Source organism: Tetrao urogallus (assembly GCF_951394365.1).
Source record: "Tetrao urogallus genome assembly, chromosome: 2".
NCBI classification, from domain to species: domain Eukaryota; kingdom Metazoa; phylum Chordata; class Aves; order Galliformes; family Phasianidae; genus Tetrao; species Tetrao urogallus.
This window is the reverse complement of record NC_136814.1, coordinates 4445397-4457822: the sequence shown is the minus strand read 5'-3', so window position 1 is coordinate 4457822 and position 12426 is coordinate 4445397. Positions and strand designations below refer to the sequence as shown.

At 56.5% G+C, this 12426-nt stretch overlaps 2 protein-coding genes across 2 annotated transcripts; one reads left to right on the top strand and one right to left on the bottom strand.

Annotated features, from left to right (window-relative positions):
- Nucleotides 1-2374: 2374 nt before the first annotated feature.
- Nucleotides 2375-4520, top strand: LOC306944397 (transmembrane protein 121-like; the record flags this gene model as incomplete). The annotated part of the gene is made up of 2 exons (XM_079532900.1): nucleotides 2375-2571; nucleotides 3581-4520. The coding sequence occupies 2 exons, from the start codon at nucleotides 2375-2377 to the stop codon at nucleotides 4518-4520; spliced, it is 1137 nt and encodes a 378-aa protein (XP_079389026.1).
- A 2766-nt stretch (nucleotides 4521-7286) lies between these two features.
- On the bottom strand, nucleotides 7287-11067 carry RRP36 (ribosomal RNA processing 36; the record flags this gene model as incomplete). The annotated part of the gene is made up of 7 exons (XM_079532775.1): nucleotides 7287-7426; nucleotides 7651-7768; nucleotides 7877-7951; nucleotides 8074-8178; nucleotides 8455-8521; nucleotides 10519-10657; nucleotides 10995-11067. The coding sequence occupies 7 exons, from the start codon at nucleotides 11065-11067 to the stop codon at nucleotides 7287-7289; spliced, it is 717 nt and encodes a 238-aa protein (XP_079388901.1).
- Nucleotides 11068-12426: the final 1359 nt, after the last annotated feature.

Genomic DNA, 12426 nt, shown 5'->3' with positions numbered 1-12426 from the left:
TCCAGCGTTGTCCCCGGCAGACAAGGCACGAGGCACCGCTCAGTGCTGCTGTGATGGCCAGTCCTGCACAGGGTATCGACTCCTTTGGGCCAGCAAAGCCCAAAGCCCAAGCAAAGCCATTCCTGGACATCCCCTAGAGCCATGTGCCTTTGACCTCTGGATGCGATTCAGGTGCAGCAAGACACCATAGGAGCTCAAGATAACAGCACTTCTCTTCTACAACTCCCTCTCCAACCACCCTGCCTTTAGCTGGAGGAGCACCCTTCAGCCCGCATCGTGCAGTGGTCTGGGGAGGGACAGACAGACATCTGGGCCCTGGGCTTGGGTGAGACAGGCCGACCACTCCCCCGGCTCCTCATCACAGGCATCGAGGGGTGGCTTTGTGCTGAGCAGGCTGCGTGGGTCTGCACTGACACCCAGTGGCTGTGGCACAAGCGGCCTTCCTCCTTGCACCCGCGTCAGCCTCCGGGCCGGGGATAGTGCCACAGCAGTAGGGCTTGGCCTGTGGGTCTCTGTTCTGCCACCACGTCATTCACCTCGTGGAGAGCTGAGTTGGGCCCTGCCCTCGGTCCTCCCCGGCCTCTGGGACTTGCAGGATGCGTGTGCTGAAGCCTCAAGCCTCCATTTGCAAAACTCTTTTTTAGCTGAGGTCACTGGAACTGCATGCGCTACAGCTGCATAGCTAGACTCATGCACACACTGAGGTGTTCCAGCAGCTGCTACAGCTTCACACCTCTTCCATAATTTCCCCTGAGCCGCTGCCAGCAGGATTAGCAGCACACACTCTCTGGCCCATCAGGGCTGCATGGCTGTGTTTTAAACTAATGCTTTACAATGGGCACCATTTTCTCAGAGGTTGAGCTCACACCCAGAGGGACTTGTCACCACTGCTTCCATACTCTATTATCCTCCTCTCAGCTGTTAGCAGGGTGGATATTTTGGTAATTTGCCTTCCTAGAGTATGTTCATCACTTCCAGCTTCTGCCCTATGGCCAGGCCGTGGGGGCCATGAGGGTTTTGGAGCAGCTGAAGCTCTCAGTGCAGCCTCTACCAGCTCCTTGCTGGCAAGCTTTCCCCTTTTGCTCTGCTTCTTCAAGGATGCTCAGTGTGACAGGTGGATTTCTCTGGCTCTCCTCTCATTGCCTTCACATTGTGGTTTCTGTTCCAGAGGGATGCTCTGGTGCTAGCACTGGGGCAGCACAGGGCTGAGCCAAGGATGCTTTCCGCCTGGAGCCAGCAGGCAACCAGGAGAGAGCCATCTGCTCGGGATCCCCACTGTACCCTTCTTTGCTTTCTTCCCATTTTGTCTCTGATCACAGCCACATCCATATGCGATCCATGCCACTCAGCTCCAGCATCGTGTTTTAGTGAAGCACGCCCATATCTGCTCTTGCTCTGGTTGCTTATTTTTATGTGCCTCGTTAAAGCAGCTCTTCTCTGCTTCCCACACGAACATTGTCACCTCCTGTCCTCGCCTCTAGTGAAGACTCAGGGGCTTTATGATTTCAGCCCAGAGATGAATCATCTTGTCCACAGCTCCACTGCTTGAAAACTGCCTCAAGCACCTCTTCCCTTGCCTCTGCCATATACACACCTATGTGGCCAGCTCTTGGTGCCTCTAAGGATGGAGACCGTGCAAGGGACTGCCCTGATCCTGATGGCTGACAGGGAAGATGTGGGTTTTACTTCGGCATTGGCTTCCCCTCTCTTGCATCACTCTATCAACTAAGCTGGAAGGGACCCAGAAGGATCACCGAGCCCGACTCCACTCGGCACTCCCCACCCCCAATGGGCGTCTGCCCCAAAGCAGCGTCTGATCCGACATCGGGGCTGCGCCCACTGCCCTGGGCAGCCTGTGCCGTGCCCACCGCGCTCCGGGACACAGCCTTTCCCTAACAGGTCACGGCCGGTCTTCCAGAACGACGCCTATTTACAACGAGCGCTGCCAAGGCGAAGTGGAAATGTACTAGAAGCCTTCCCCAGAGAGCGAGGACATCCGTCAATCACAACCGAGCTGGGTCTCAGCCCAGGCGCTGGCACGGAGCTGACCCCGGGACGAGCGCAGCCGCTTGTCGCCTCGCTCCGCTGCCGTGCCGTGCGGTGCCGCCGAGGCGGGGGCCGCCGCAGTCCCCGCCCGCCCGGCCGGGAGGGGCCAAACGTCGCCGCCGCCGCCGCCGCAGAGACGCCGCCGGGCGATGCCGCTCCGGGCCCGGGGCCGTCAGCGGGGCTCCTCCGCCGCCTCCGCCGCCCAGCCCCGGGGAGCCGCCCGAGGTGAGCGCGGCCCCGTCGGGGAGCTCCGGGCCGCAGTTCCGCGGCTCCGTGCCGAGCGCTCCCTTCCCCGGCACGCGGACACCGCGCCGCGGGTCCCCGGGCGATGCTGCGAGCGGACAGCGAGAGACGGTCGCGGAGCCCCGCCGCCTCGCCCCGGCCGTCCCTGCGGCCCGCCTCGCGGCCCGCCTCGGAGCAGCTGCCCTCCTCGTCGCCTCTCTCCTGCTGCCGCCCGTCCGTCCGCACGGCCGAAGGCTCGGGACATGCGGGATTCGGGGCGTTCTCGTGCCCGGGCACCCCCAGGTAACGCCGGCTGGCGCGGCGCGTGGTGTCGGTGCGACGCGGTTCCCGGCCCGCGGCGGACAGAGAGAGCCCCTGCGCGGCCCCAGCGTCGGGGAGCCGGCTTGGCCTCTGTCTCAGCCGGGGGACTGGCTCCCCTCCAGAGCAGCTGCCGAGCCGTGCCAGGCTGGGCCCCAGCTCCCTCCGGCTCTGGCAGCGGCTGCCCGCAGCTGTGCTGGGCCGGGAGGGAGCACGACAGCACCCGTGCCATCTGAGGCGGAGGGCTGCTCGTGGGGTTTTGCTCTGAGCCCACGTAGGAAAGCCGAGCGTCAAGCTGAAATCCAGGGCCTCTTGCAGAGCTCTTGCATCCCAGAGCTGCTTTTCTTTGCTCTGTTGTATCCTGACAGGGAACATTAAGCAAAGCTCTTGTGGATCACAAGGCTGAAAGAAACTGAGGATGGTAGGCAGATCTCTTCCCTCCTACCCCGCAGGACGGCCATACTGAAAATCATCTTTCTCCTACTGCTGTGCATGAAAATAAAGGAGATGAAAAAGATAGAGGGCCTGGCTTGCTATATTGTGGAACTGCTTGGGATAAAAGCATAGACACGGCCTTGTGTGCTTTGCAGGAAAGAACATAACCAGTGCCACTGGCTGGGAATGGCCATGGAAGTAAGGCACGTGCCCTTCATGATGGCAGCAATTAGCTAATGCAGTGAGCTTCTGGAAGAGACTGTAGCATCCCAAGTATTCAAAGGCCATCCAGCCTACCCCTACATGCAGCCTAGGAGCAGAGGTTCCTGCGCTGCAGGGGGAAGCAGCTTGTTTGCTTGGACTCAGGCTCTCGCACCTTTCCCTAGCAGGATGTTCTGTAGGGTTCTGGCCAGGCTCTGTCCCATCAGATAAGCTAGGAGAAGAGTCTGTAACCACATGCCACCCCTTTCTTTGGCCATCTGTGGTGAGGGGATAGGATAAGAATAGGGACGGGGAAGCCCAGCAACTCCCTGATGGTCCTACCTGTTCCTCTGTGCAGAATGGTTCCCCCACCACCCGTCAGCAAGCCTCACGTGTGCCTCTCAACTGTACTCATCATGAGCAGCCTCATCCTCATGGATGCCTACCTGGTGGAGCAGAGCCAGGGCTCCAGGAAGCTGGGCATCTGCGTCATGGTGGCAGTGGGCGACGTGTGCTTCTTGCTGGTGCTCCGCTACGTGGCCATCTGGGTTGGGGCAGAGGTAAAGACAGCCAAGCGAGGTTATGCCATGATCCTCTGGTTCCTCTATGTCTTCGTTCTGGAGATCAAGGTTTACTTTGTCTACCAGAACTATAAAGCTGATCGGAAGAGCCTAGATCTCATGGCTCGCAAAGCGCTCACCTTGCTGCTCTCCATCTGCATCCCAGCCCTCTACGTGCTGCTGGTGGCCACAGAGCACATGGAGTACGTCAGGACATTCAAGAAGAAAGAAGATCTTCGCAACCGCCTCTTCTGGGTCATCGTGGACATGCTGGATGTGCTGGACATTCAGGCCAACCTGTGGGAGCCCCAGAAGAAGGGGCTGCCACTCTGGGCCGAGGGCATCATGTTCTTCTACTGCTACATCTTGCTCCTGGTCCTCCCTTGCGTCTCCCTCTGCGAGATCAGCATGCAGGGGATCGGCATTATGCCGCACCGCATGATGCTGTACCCGATGCTGAGCATGCTCACCGTCAACATCACCACCATCTTCATCCGAGGCAGCAACATGCTCTTCTTCAGGGACTCCCGGGTCTCCAGCATTTTCATGGGCAAGAACATGCTGGCCATCGGGCTGAAGGTCTGCATGTTTGTGCAGTACCAGCGGCACAGGCACCACGCGCCGCCAGGGCCAGGCCCTGCCCCGCAGCATAGCTGCCAGCCCCAGCCCTCCCCAGGGCTGCAGAAGTCTCGGGATCAGCCTGCCTGCCCTGAGGAGCTGGCCCAGGACAATACATGACACGCCAGTGGCAACCGCAGCCTGGGCACCGCCACGCTTGGCCATCCCCACAAGACACCAGGAGGGTCGCTGAGCCTCCTGCCTCTGGACAGCAGGGACCGACCCTGTCTCCTCCCTCCTCGGGCAAGGCTGCTCCATTCCCCAGGGGCAACACTGCGATGGGGCAGCCAAACAGTGCAGGACCACAGCCCTCCAGCTCAAGCCAGGGGCTGAGCAGAGATGTCACGTGCTCCACCTCAGCGTCTTGCCCCAGCCAGGTGCCCCTCCTGGTGGGAGTGAGGATCTGGCTCCCCCCACCTCTTGTCCCTCTCAGACAGCCGCAGGCTCGGTGGGGGCTCGAAGAGGGTAACTGACCTTTTTCGTATCTCCCTCTTTGCAATAAAAGGCCTGAGCTCTCCTTGTGTCTGTGTTCCCTGATGCCCAGCTGCAGAGCACTTCTTTGGGGGGGAAAGATTTGGTGGCCACCCACACCCTAAGAGCATCCCATGTCACCACTGATGCCTAGTACTGTTGCTGCCTGTCCCTGCAGCAGCTGATACCAGCCATGCCCATAGCTGCCCTCTTTGAAGAAGTCCACATAGGTCCCCCACAGCCTGCCTGTGGAGCACTAGACCTAGCAGACAGCCTGACAGGACAGCATTAGAAACACAAGCCAAATAACCTAATGCAGTCCCCTGAGGCCATGGGAAAAAGAAGCTTCACTGACTGTAGACACAGAGGCATCTCTCACCAGCCAGTGCTGTCACACTGCAGCCTGCCCCAAGGCTCACCCCAGTGCTGGCTGGCCATGCCCTACGGTAGGTTTCTCCTTGGATGGGAGAAAGTCAGCAGACAAGAAGAGACAGGTCAGCAGCCTTGCTCTTCACCTTCCATGTGCTGGACAATTAGTTTGGGTCCCAGCTCAGAAGTCTTCCATTCTGGCACTGCACTAGGATTGCTCCTTGCTGGGCAGGATCTACCAGCAACAGAAGATGGGGACACACAGACCTGGTAATGTCACACAGACCCTTGGCAAGGCCTTGGCAGCAGTGGCTCCCATGTGAGCCCAGGACCAAGCCTTCTTACTATGTTGTCCCCCTGCACCTTTACGAGAGGAGACTTGTTCAGTTTTGGATTAAAAACAGTGTAAAACAGCAAGCTGCAGCACAAAGGGGCCATGATAGCATTGAGCTTTGGCACTGCCACACTGCTTCCAAAGAAATCCTCCTCTGAAGGCATAAGGATACAGTAGGCTCTGCTTCCCAAGTCAAGGTCAGGAGAGGAAGGTCAGGCTCGGCACAAAGCAGCGAACCACATGCAGGCTAAAGGCAGCTGAGGATTTCCATGTCCCTAACCAAGCTGGCATCCTGTTTCTGCTGCCTTTGCCCAGCCACACTAAAATCTGCTACCAATGCAGAGCTCTCATCACCCACAGGAATTGCAGCAGAGGCAGATGCTTCAGTAACACCCTCAGCCAGGCATGACAGAGTTGCTCATCTTCCATTTTCTCTTCTTCGCAAAACCTTTTCCCAGGCCTCACACACCAGCTGCCACCTGCAGCAGTGGAGCAATGTGCAGGCTTGGCAGAAGTGATCTGCCTTGCTGACCAGAGTCTGGTTCATAGCACCTGCATCACATCAACATCACTTCTGCATTAGCATAGCCACTGAAATTGAGCCATTAGCAGCAAGGAGAAATAACAGAGTTGGTGGTCAGCTGTAATGCCAGAGAGAAGCACATCCTCTAAGTTCAAACTGCAGCAAACACCTTTATAACAGCAGTGATAGTGGCAGTAAAGGAAAACATGTATTTATTTTATACAGAATCAATGTTACGTAGAAATGCTAACAGCCCTTTAGAGAACAGGCCGAGACAGGGGCAGCCCTGCTGGAGAGATCCTGGGCAGCAGTGCCTGACTACAGTCAGCTGCACGCCCTGGCACCAAGGTGCAGCCCCAGAAAGGGATGCTGATCTCTCTTGCAATCTCAGCTCCGGGCAGACTACATTTGGACGCTCCACCCAGCTGGGCCCTGACGTTGGAGCTCTGGGCTCACTCCAGTCAAGAGCACGAAAACCTGCTGGGGTCTGGAGAACCGTGCTGGGAGGTGAGGGCTTTTACAGTCGTGGGAAGTGAAGGCTTCAACGAGATCTAGGAGCTCCTCTTCCTGCTCACCTCTCAGACCTACTACAGGGTTTTTAACAAGACTCAGCCGGGCACTTCACTGAGAACAAGACAGCGATCACAGACTAAAACTAGGCAAGACTCCTGGAGGAAAAAGGAGTTTCACCTTGAGAACTTGAAGCAGTGGAACAGGGGTCCAGAATGGTAGTACCCTTTATCCCTGTACATCTGCAAACCCATATGAAGCAAGCTTTCAGCATCCTGGTCTGAACGCAGTGCTGGCCCTGCTCTGAGCAGACCGGATCATTACCCTCCCACCTGATGCCCTTTTCATTGGGACCCAGTAAGACATGGAGAAGAGCCAGCAGTGCAGGGCACAGTCTGAGCTCTCCTAGCTACAGGCAGAGCAGGTGCAGAAACTGATCAGCACCATATGCATCTGCATGACAGGCTTGTCACCACCCAGGTATGATGTAAAACACAAGTGCAGGGGTCTCTTCAGCTATCAAAAGCACATTTTTTTCCTGTTCAGACTTCGCTGCCTAACAGCATCACTACAGCAGAAGGCAGAAAATGAGAAGAGAGGCTGCCATCTTCCAGGCCTGGCCAGAGTGAATCCCAGTGCCAGCACCACCTCTCCAGGTAACAGCATGTCTGTGCAGCAGTCACAGGTTCTTCTGCGTGGGCAAACGGCGCTTATCTTTGACAGCATTCCTCTTTCTTTTCTTGTTCAGGAAGCTCTCCAGCTTTCCACTCCTCTTTAGCTCTGCATACTTCTCTGCTAGCTCCAATTTCCGTTTCTCAGCTGTGAAGGAGAGAGGAGAAAGGTTTTAGATGCAAGCTGAGTTATCTCTACACACCTTCTTGCTTCCTCCTGCTGAGCACCAGGCCTGGCTTATCACTTGAGTGCCAGCACCACAGTCCCTCCACAGCTCCAAGCTTATGGACAGCTCATCTCCAGAGCTTGCACTGCTGTCAGCAGTACCCTCCTCCAGGTCTTCCTGCAATATGTTCACGCCGTGTACTTACACTTCTTTAGGAAGAAGGGTTTCTTTCCCTGCTTGGCCAGCTCCCGTTGCTGTCTTTTCAAAGTCAGCTCCCTTTCCCTCTGTTTTTGCTGTTTTTTCTGTGCCTGTTCTTGCTGTGTCTGTACAGAATGGATGGCCCATGTCAGCAAATGTCTAGGCAGACCTCAGGTCACACATCCTCTCTATCAGTGCACTGCCTAACAGAGGGGATGCTGCACCAAACTCACCATGCGGTTCAGGAGCTGCTGCAGTTTCTCCTTCTGTTCCATATTCCGGCATTTTTTCAGCTGCTTCTGAACCATCTGGAAAAGAGAGCAGAAAGCTGCATCACTGCCTGCCTGCCAGCTCCATTGCAAAAGGCTTCTGCGGGGGCCACCCCTGCCAAGCAAGTTTCTTCTGGCCAAGGACAGGCACAAGGCATTACTTCCTTCTCCTGCTTCTTGATGGTGTCCAGGAAGCTGTACGTCTTCATAAATATTTCAGGGTTATACTCTCCAGACAGGTCATCAAATCGAGGGTCTCTGTGGACCTGAAGGCAGAGGCAAGAGTCAGAGCCAGATTACTCTGTTAATATCCTGCTTATTCTCAAAGGGCCAAGTTAAGGTCAAAGCAGCAGCCTCCTCTGCATCCCATCTTCTGCTCTTCCCAGAGACATGCTACCATCACCCGTGTTCAGCAGGCTGCTAGCTAAGACCTATCCTCCACAAACAGCCTTTGCCTCCTTCCGCAGCACCATCACCACATCTGTGCCCCTCAGCATCACTAAACACAGTCAGTGCCTGAAGTGGGGAGAAAGAGCACCCACCTTCTTTGTAACAGGGACAACTTGTCGCAGAAAAGGCATGGGTTTCTTGGCAGACATCTCCACTGGCCTGAAAGAGGGAAAAAACATACTTGTAAGAAGCAGAGGGCAGAAAGAGACCCAGACTAACATCTCAGAAGGTCAGAGAGACCCTCTAGAGAACACAGTGACAAAACAGCAGATTTCATGGAGGCTGCAGGTATCAAAAGCCAGTACAACCAACAACAGTTGGCCACTACAACCAACTCACCCATAAATGTGTAACTGAATTAATCCTACAGAAAACATCTGCATGCTTTAATCTAGCTCCAAAGAATCAAAACCTCACTGTACCAAATGAAAACCTACCACTGTACAGTGGTTATCAGTGAATAATTATTCCTATTTCCATGTTTTCACACGTCACATAATGATCCTCTTCTGCTCCTTACCCAGCTCATGCACTCGAGTGATACACTGAAAGGTGAAACCAAAGTTAGGACTCTCTCACTGACCTGGGTAGTCACAAGAGCAGGCCAGTTCTAGTATGATCAAGATCAGTGAGAAAGCATACCAAACTCAGGTAAAGGAGAAATCAGACCCCACAGGAATAAGGGTCATGCAGCTTATGGTACTTATTCCAAAGGACACTTCACGCTGAATCAGGACAGGTGGTGTAAAGGAATTAAGGGAATGAGTCCTTCTTGCAACACAAACTTTGAGAGCACGATGCTTCAGGTGTAAAAGCAAGATGATGTAACGTGACAGGACAGAGCATGACTCTCCCCATCCTGAATGCTGCATCCTGTGATTTATCACTACATCAGGTAAGTTATCAGAAACAAAGATGTGCAAAGATGTGAGTCCTGGCATTACACCCACACTCAGCAATACAGCAGCCCTGGGGTGAGGAGCATAAACAACCATGCAGCAGTAAGTAAGTTTTCCAAATCCCACTTAAAGCAATGTTCAGCTTATTTTCACATCTTCTCATGAGGCTGCACTCCTGTGCAATGCTCGAGTCAGCTTCACAAACCACTATTGAAAACAGCTGAGCTCCCAGGGATTTCCCTTAAGTGCTTTTTTAAGAAGTTAAATTCCATAATAAAAACCATGAAAGAAACAGCATCTGGGATTTACAGTGGTGCAGTGCTGAAAGGATTAAGGAAATTAAGTAATAAAAGCAGAATTATGCAAATAGAGTAGCAGAAATAGAGATGCCGTGTAAAGACAGCACACTACACAGAATCCCCCAGACTACTGGGTAGAAGGTAAAGTAGAAACATTATTCTAGTCAACTGTTTAAAGCAGAGGAAAGATGCATTCAGAAATAGGTTAGGGAACGCCACGGTAACAGAGGAAACCTGTTCAAATCATTTGGATAGGACTCTGAGGATTAAGAACTGCTAAGTGCTGCAGATAAAGGATAATGGTTTGACAGATGTGAATGGAGGAGGCCGGAGGACTGCTAGAAATTAAATAGGTTCTGTTACACTGAATTCATCTCACACACACCACATAATAGCACCTGCAGAGTACATGAACTGGAAGTGTAAAGAGCACTGAGAACGGGACAGAGCCTGTGACTGCAAGTACTGCAGAGGGGAAAGAAAGGAACATCAACAGATGAGCCACGGAGGGGATGACAGCAAAAGGATGAATGAGATTCCAGACAATCAGCTGACCCTGCAACTGCAGCTATGGGAGCAGGGCAGAAAACACTGAGAAGCCACAAGAGGTTCAGAAAGCAGCAGGGCTGGGGAGGTACAAGTCAAACACTATTGATCACAGCTTCAAGGAGAAGCTCACCATGCTTCTGGGTTAAAACATGGGAACTAAGTACCGCTTTAAGCACCAGACAACAGCAGACAGCTGGGGATGTGAGCATGACAGAGCACTGAGAGCTCAGCAACACTGACAGATCATTCCCAAATAAAGCACTGCAATGAAGGGCACAGCTGCACAGCACATCAGAGATCTACGCCAGCTCCAAGGCAACGTCAGCACGGCGAGGAGCTGCCAGCACTGCTTCTGGAGCACACAGAGAGCACACAGACACATCCTGCCGGCCACGAGGAACACCTTTACCCCTTTTTGTTCAGCTGCTGCTTCACCGGAGCTCTGCCAGGCGTTGCTGTTTTCTTCCCATCGCTCAGCTGCCGGCACGCTCTCGTTCCGGCCGCGTTCTGCATCCGCAGCCGTTCTTCCAACGACAGGTCAGCCTCATCTGGAGGAGAGCGACGCACAGCTGAGCGAAGCAGCTCCTCACGGCTGCCCCGAGGCTCTGTGCGGCCCGGAGCAGGAGACAAGCGGCACAAACAGCGCTGCCGCCCCTTCGCGCCCGTCCGGCAGAAGGAAACCTCTCCGCCTCGCTAAACCCTCGGACCCTCGCTCCGGAAGAGGCTCTCCTCCCTCCGCCCAGCAGCCCGGGTACAGCCGCAGCCCCGGGAGCCCCAACCACCGCCCCTGCCGGAGCCCCGCTCCGCACCGGACGCCATTCTCGCAGCACAGCTCCTTCCGGCCGGTCGCAGCGCCTCGCCTCGCCTCGCCTCGCCTCTCCTCACCTCCCAGCTCTGGGCCCGTCTCCTCCTCCTCCCCGCCCGCCGCTCCCGGCCGTGTCCCAGCCGCCCGCCTCATGGCCGCCCGCCCCGCCAGCAGAGAACCCGCGGAAGCAGCGCACGCGCAGTCGGACAGAAGGGAAGGCAAAACGGGCGTTTATTGGTGGAGAAGCGGCGCGCCGCGCGCATGCGTCGTGTGCGACCCGGAAGCTTCCAGCGCGTCGCCTAGGAGACGGGCGAGCGCCAGGGCGGCGTCCGGCTGCGGCCGGCCGTAAGAGCAGGCCTCCGTCCCGGTGTAGGCGGCGGGCGGCGAGAGGCTGTCGGCCAGGGCGCGGAGCTGTGCGGCCAGCAGACCGAGCCCCTCTTCTGGCGAGGAGGCGGCAGGCGGCGGCGCTGGGTAGAGCGGCGGCGGGCCGCGCTGCTGGGCGCGCAAGTAGAGCGCCTCCTCCTCCCTGAGTAGCGGAACGCAGCTGTGAGGGGCGGCGCGCGGGGACCGGGAGCCGATGGCGGCCGTCGGGCTCGGTTCCCCGCGTCCCCCCGGCCTCCTCCGTCCCCGAACCCTCACCTGAGGCTGCGGCCGGTGCAGGTGATGCAGCGGCCCCCGCGCCGCGCCGACACGCGGAGCCAGGCCCAGGTGCGGTCCCTACGGAGCACGCGCAGCACGACGGGCCCCGGTGCGGCCCCGGCACCCAGCGCTGCGGGGAAGCGGCGGGGTCAGAGGGTGGCGGGGTGCAGCTGGCCTCGCTCCCGGGGCGGGCCTCGGTGGCCCCGATGCGGCCGCAGCCCCGGCGAGTCGGAAGCTGCAGACGGCGGTCAGGTCTGCAGCCTCGCAGAAAGGCAGGGCTCGAGGCAAACCCACGCGGTCGGTGTTTGGGGCGTAAAACTAGCCTTCTGCTTCATGCTTTTTACAGGGAGGGGGATTCTGTTCACTTTGTTTTGGCTGTCCTAGGCAGCCAGGTTTCAAGTGCAGCCAAACAGCATTAGAGGAAGATACGTGTGAGTGTGGGCATCATACTCACCCACAGCCCTGTGCTGCGCGGCTGCTACATCAGCATCTTCAGGATGCAGGAGGCTGTACCATGACTGGCCAATCAGTTCCTCCCTGAGGTAGCCGAGGTGGTAGATGGCACTGGGGAGGACAAGAGGAGTGGGTCCAGCCTGCATCCCACACCCAGCCGTTGTGAAGGGAGATGATCCTGGCTGTCCTGGCACTCTCACCTCTCTGTGACATCCATAAACCTCATGTCTAGGGCATGTGTGCTCTGAAACAGGTTGTCCTGAGAATCAGCGTCATGATCTGCATCCAGCTGTGCAACCGGGGTGCAGAGGGCCAGGAAGGCTGTGGTGGAGGGGGAGGCTGGCCAGTGTGGGACCACAAAGCGCCCACGTACTGCCACAGCCTGATTTCCCCCGTGCTGCAGCCGGAAGGCCTTGGATG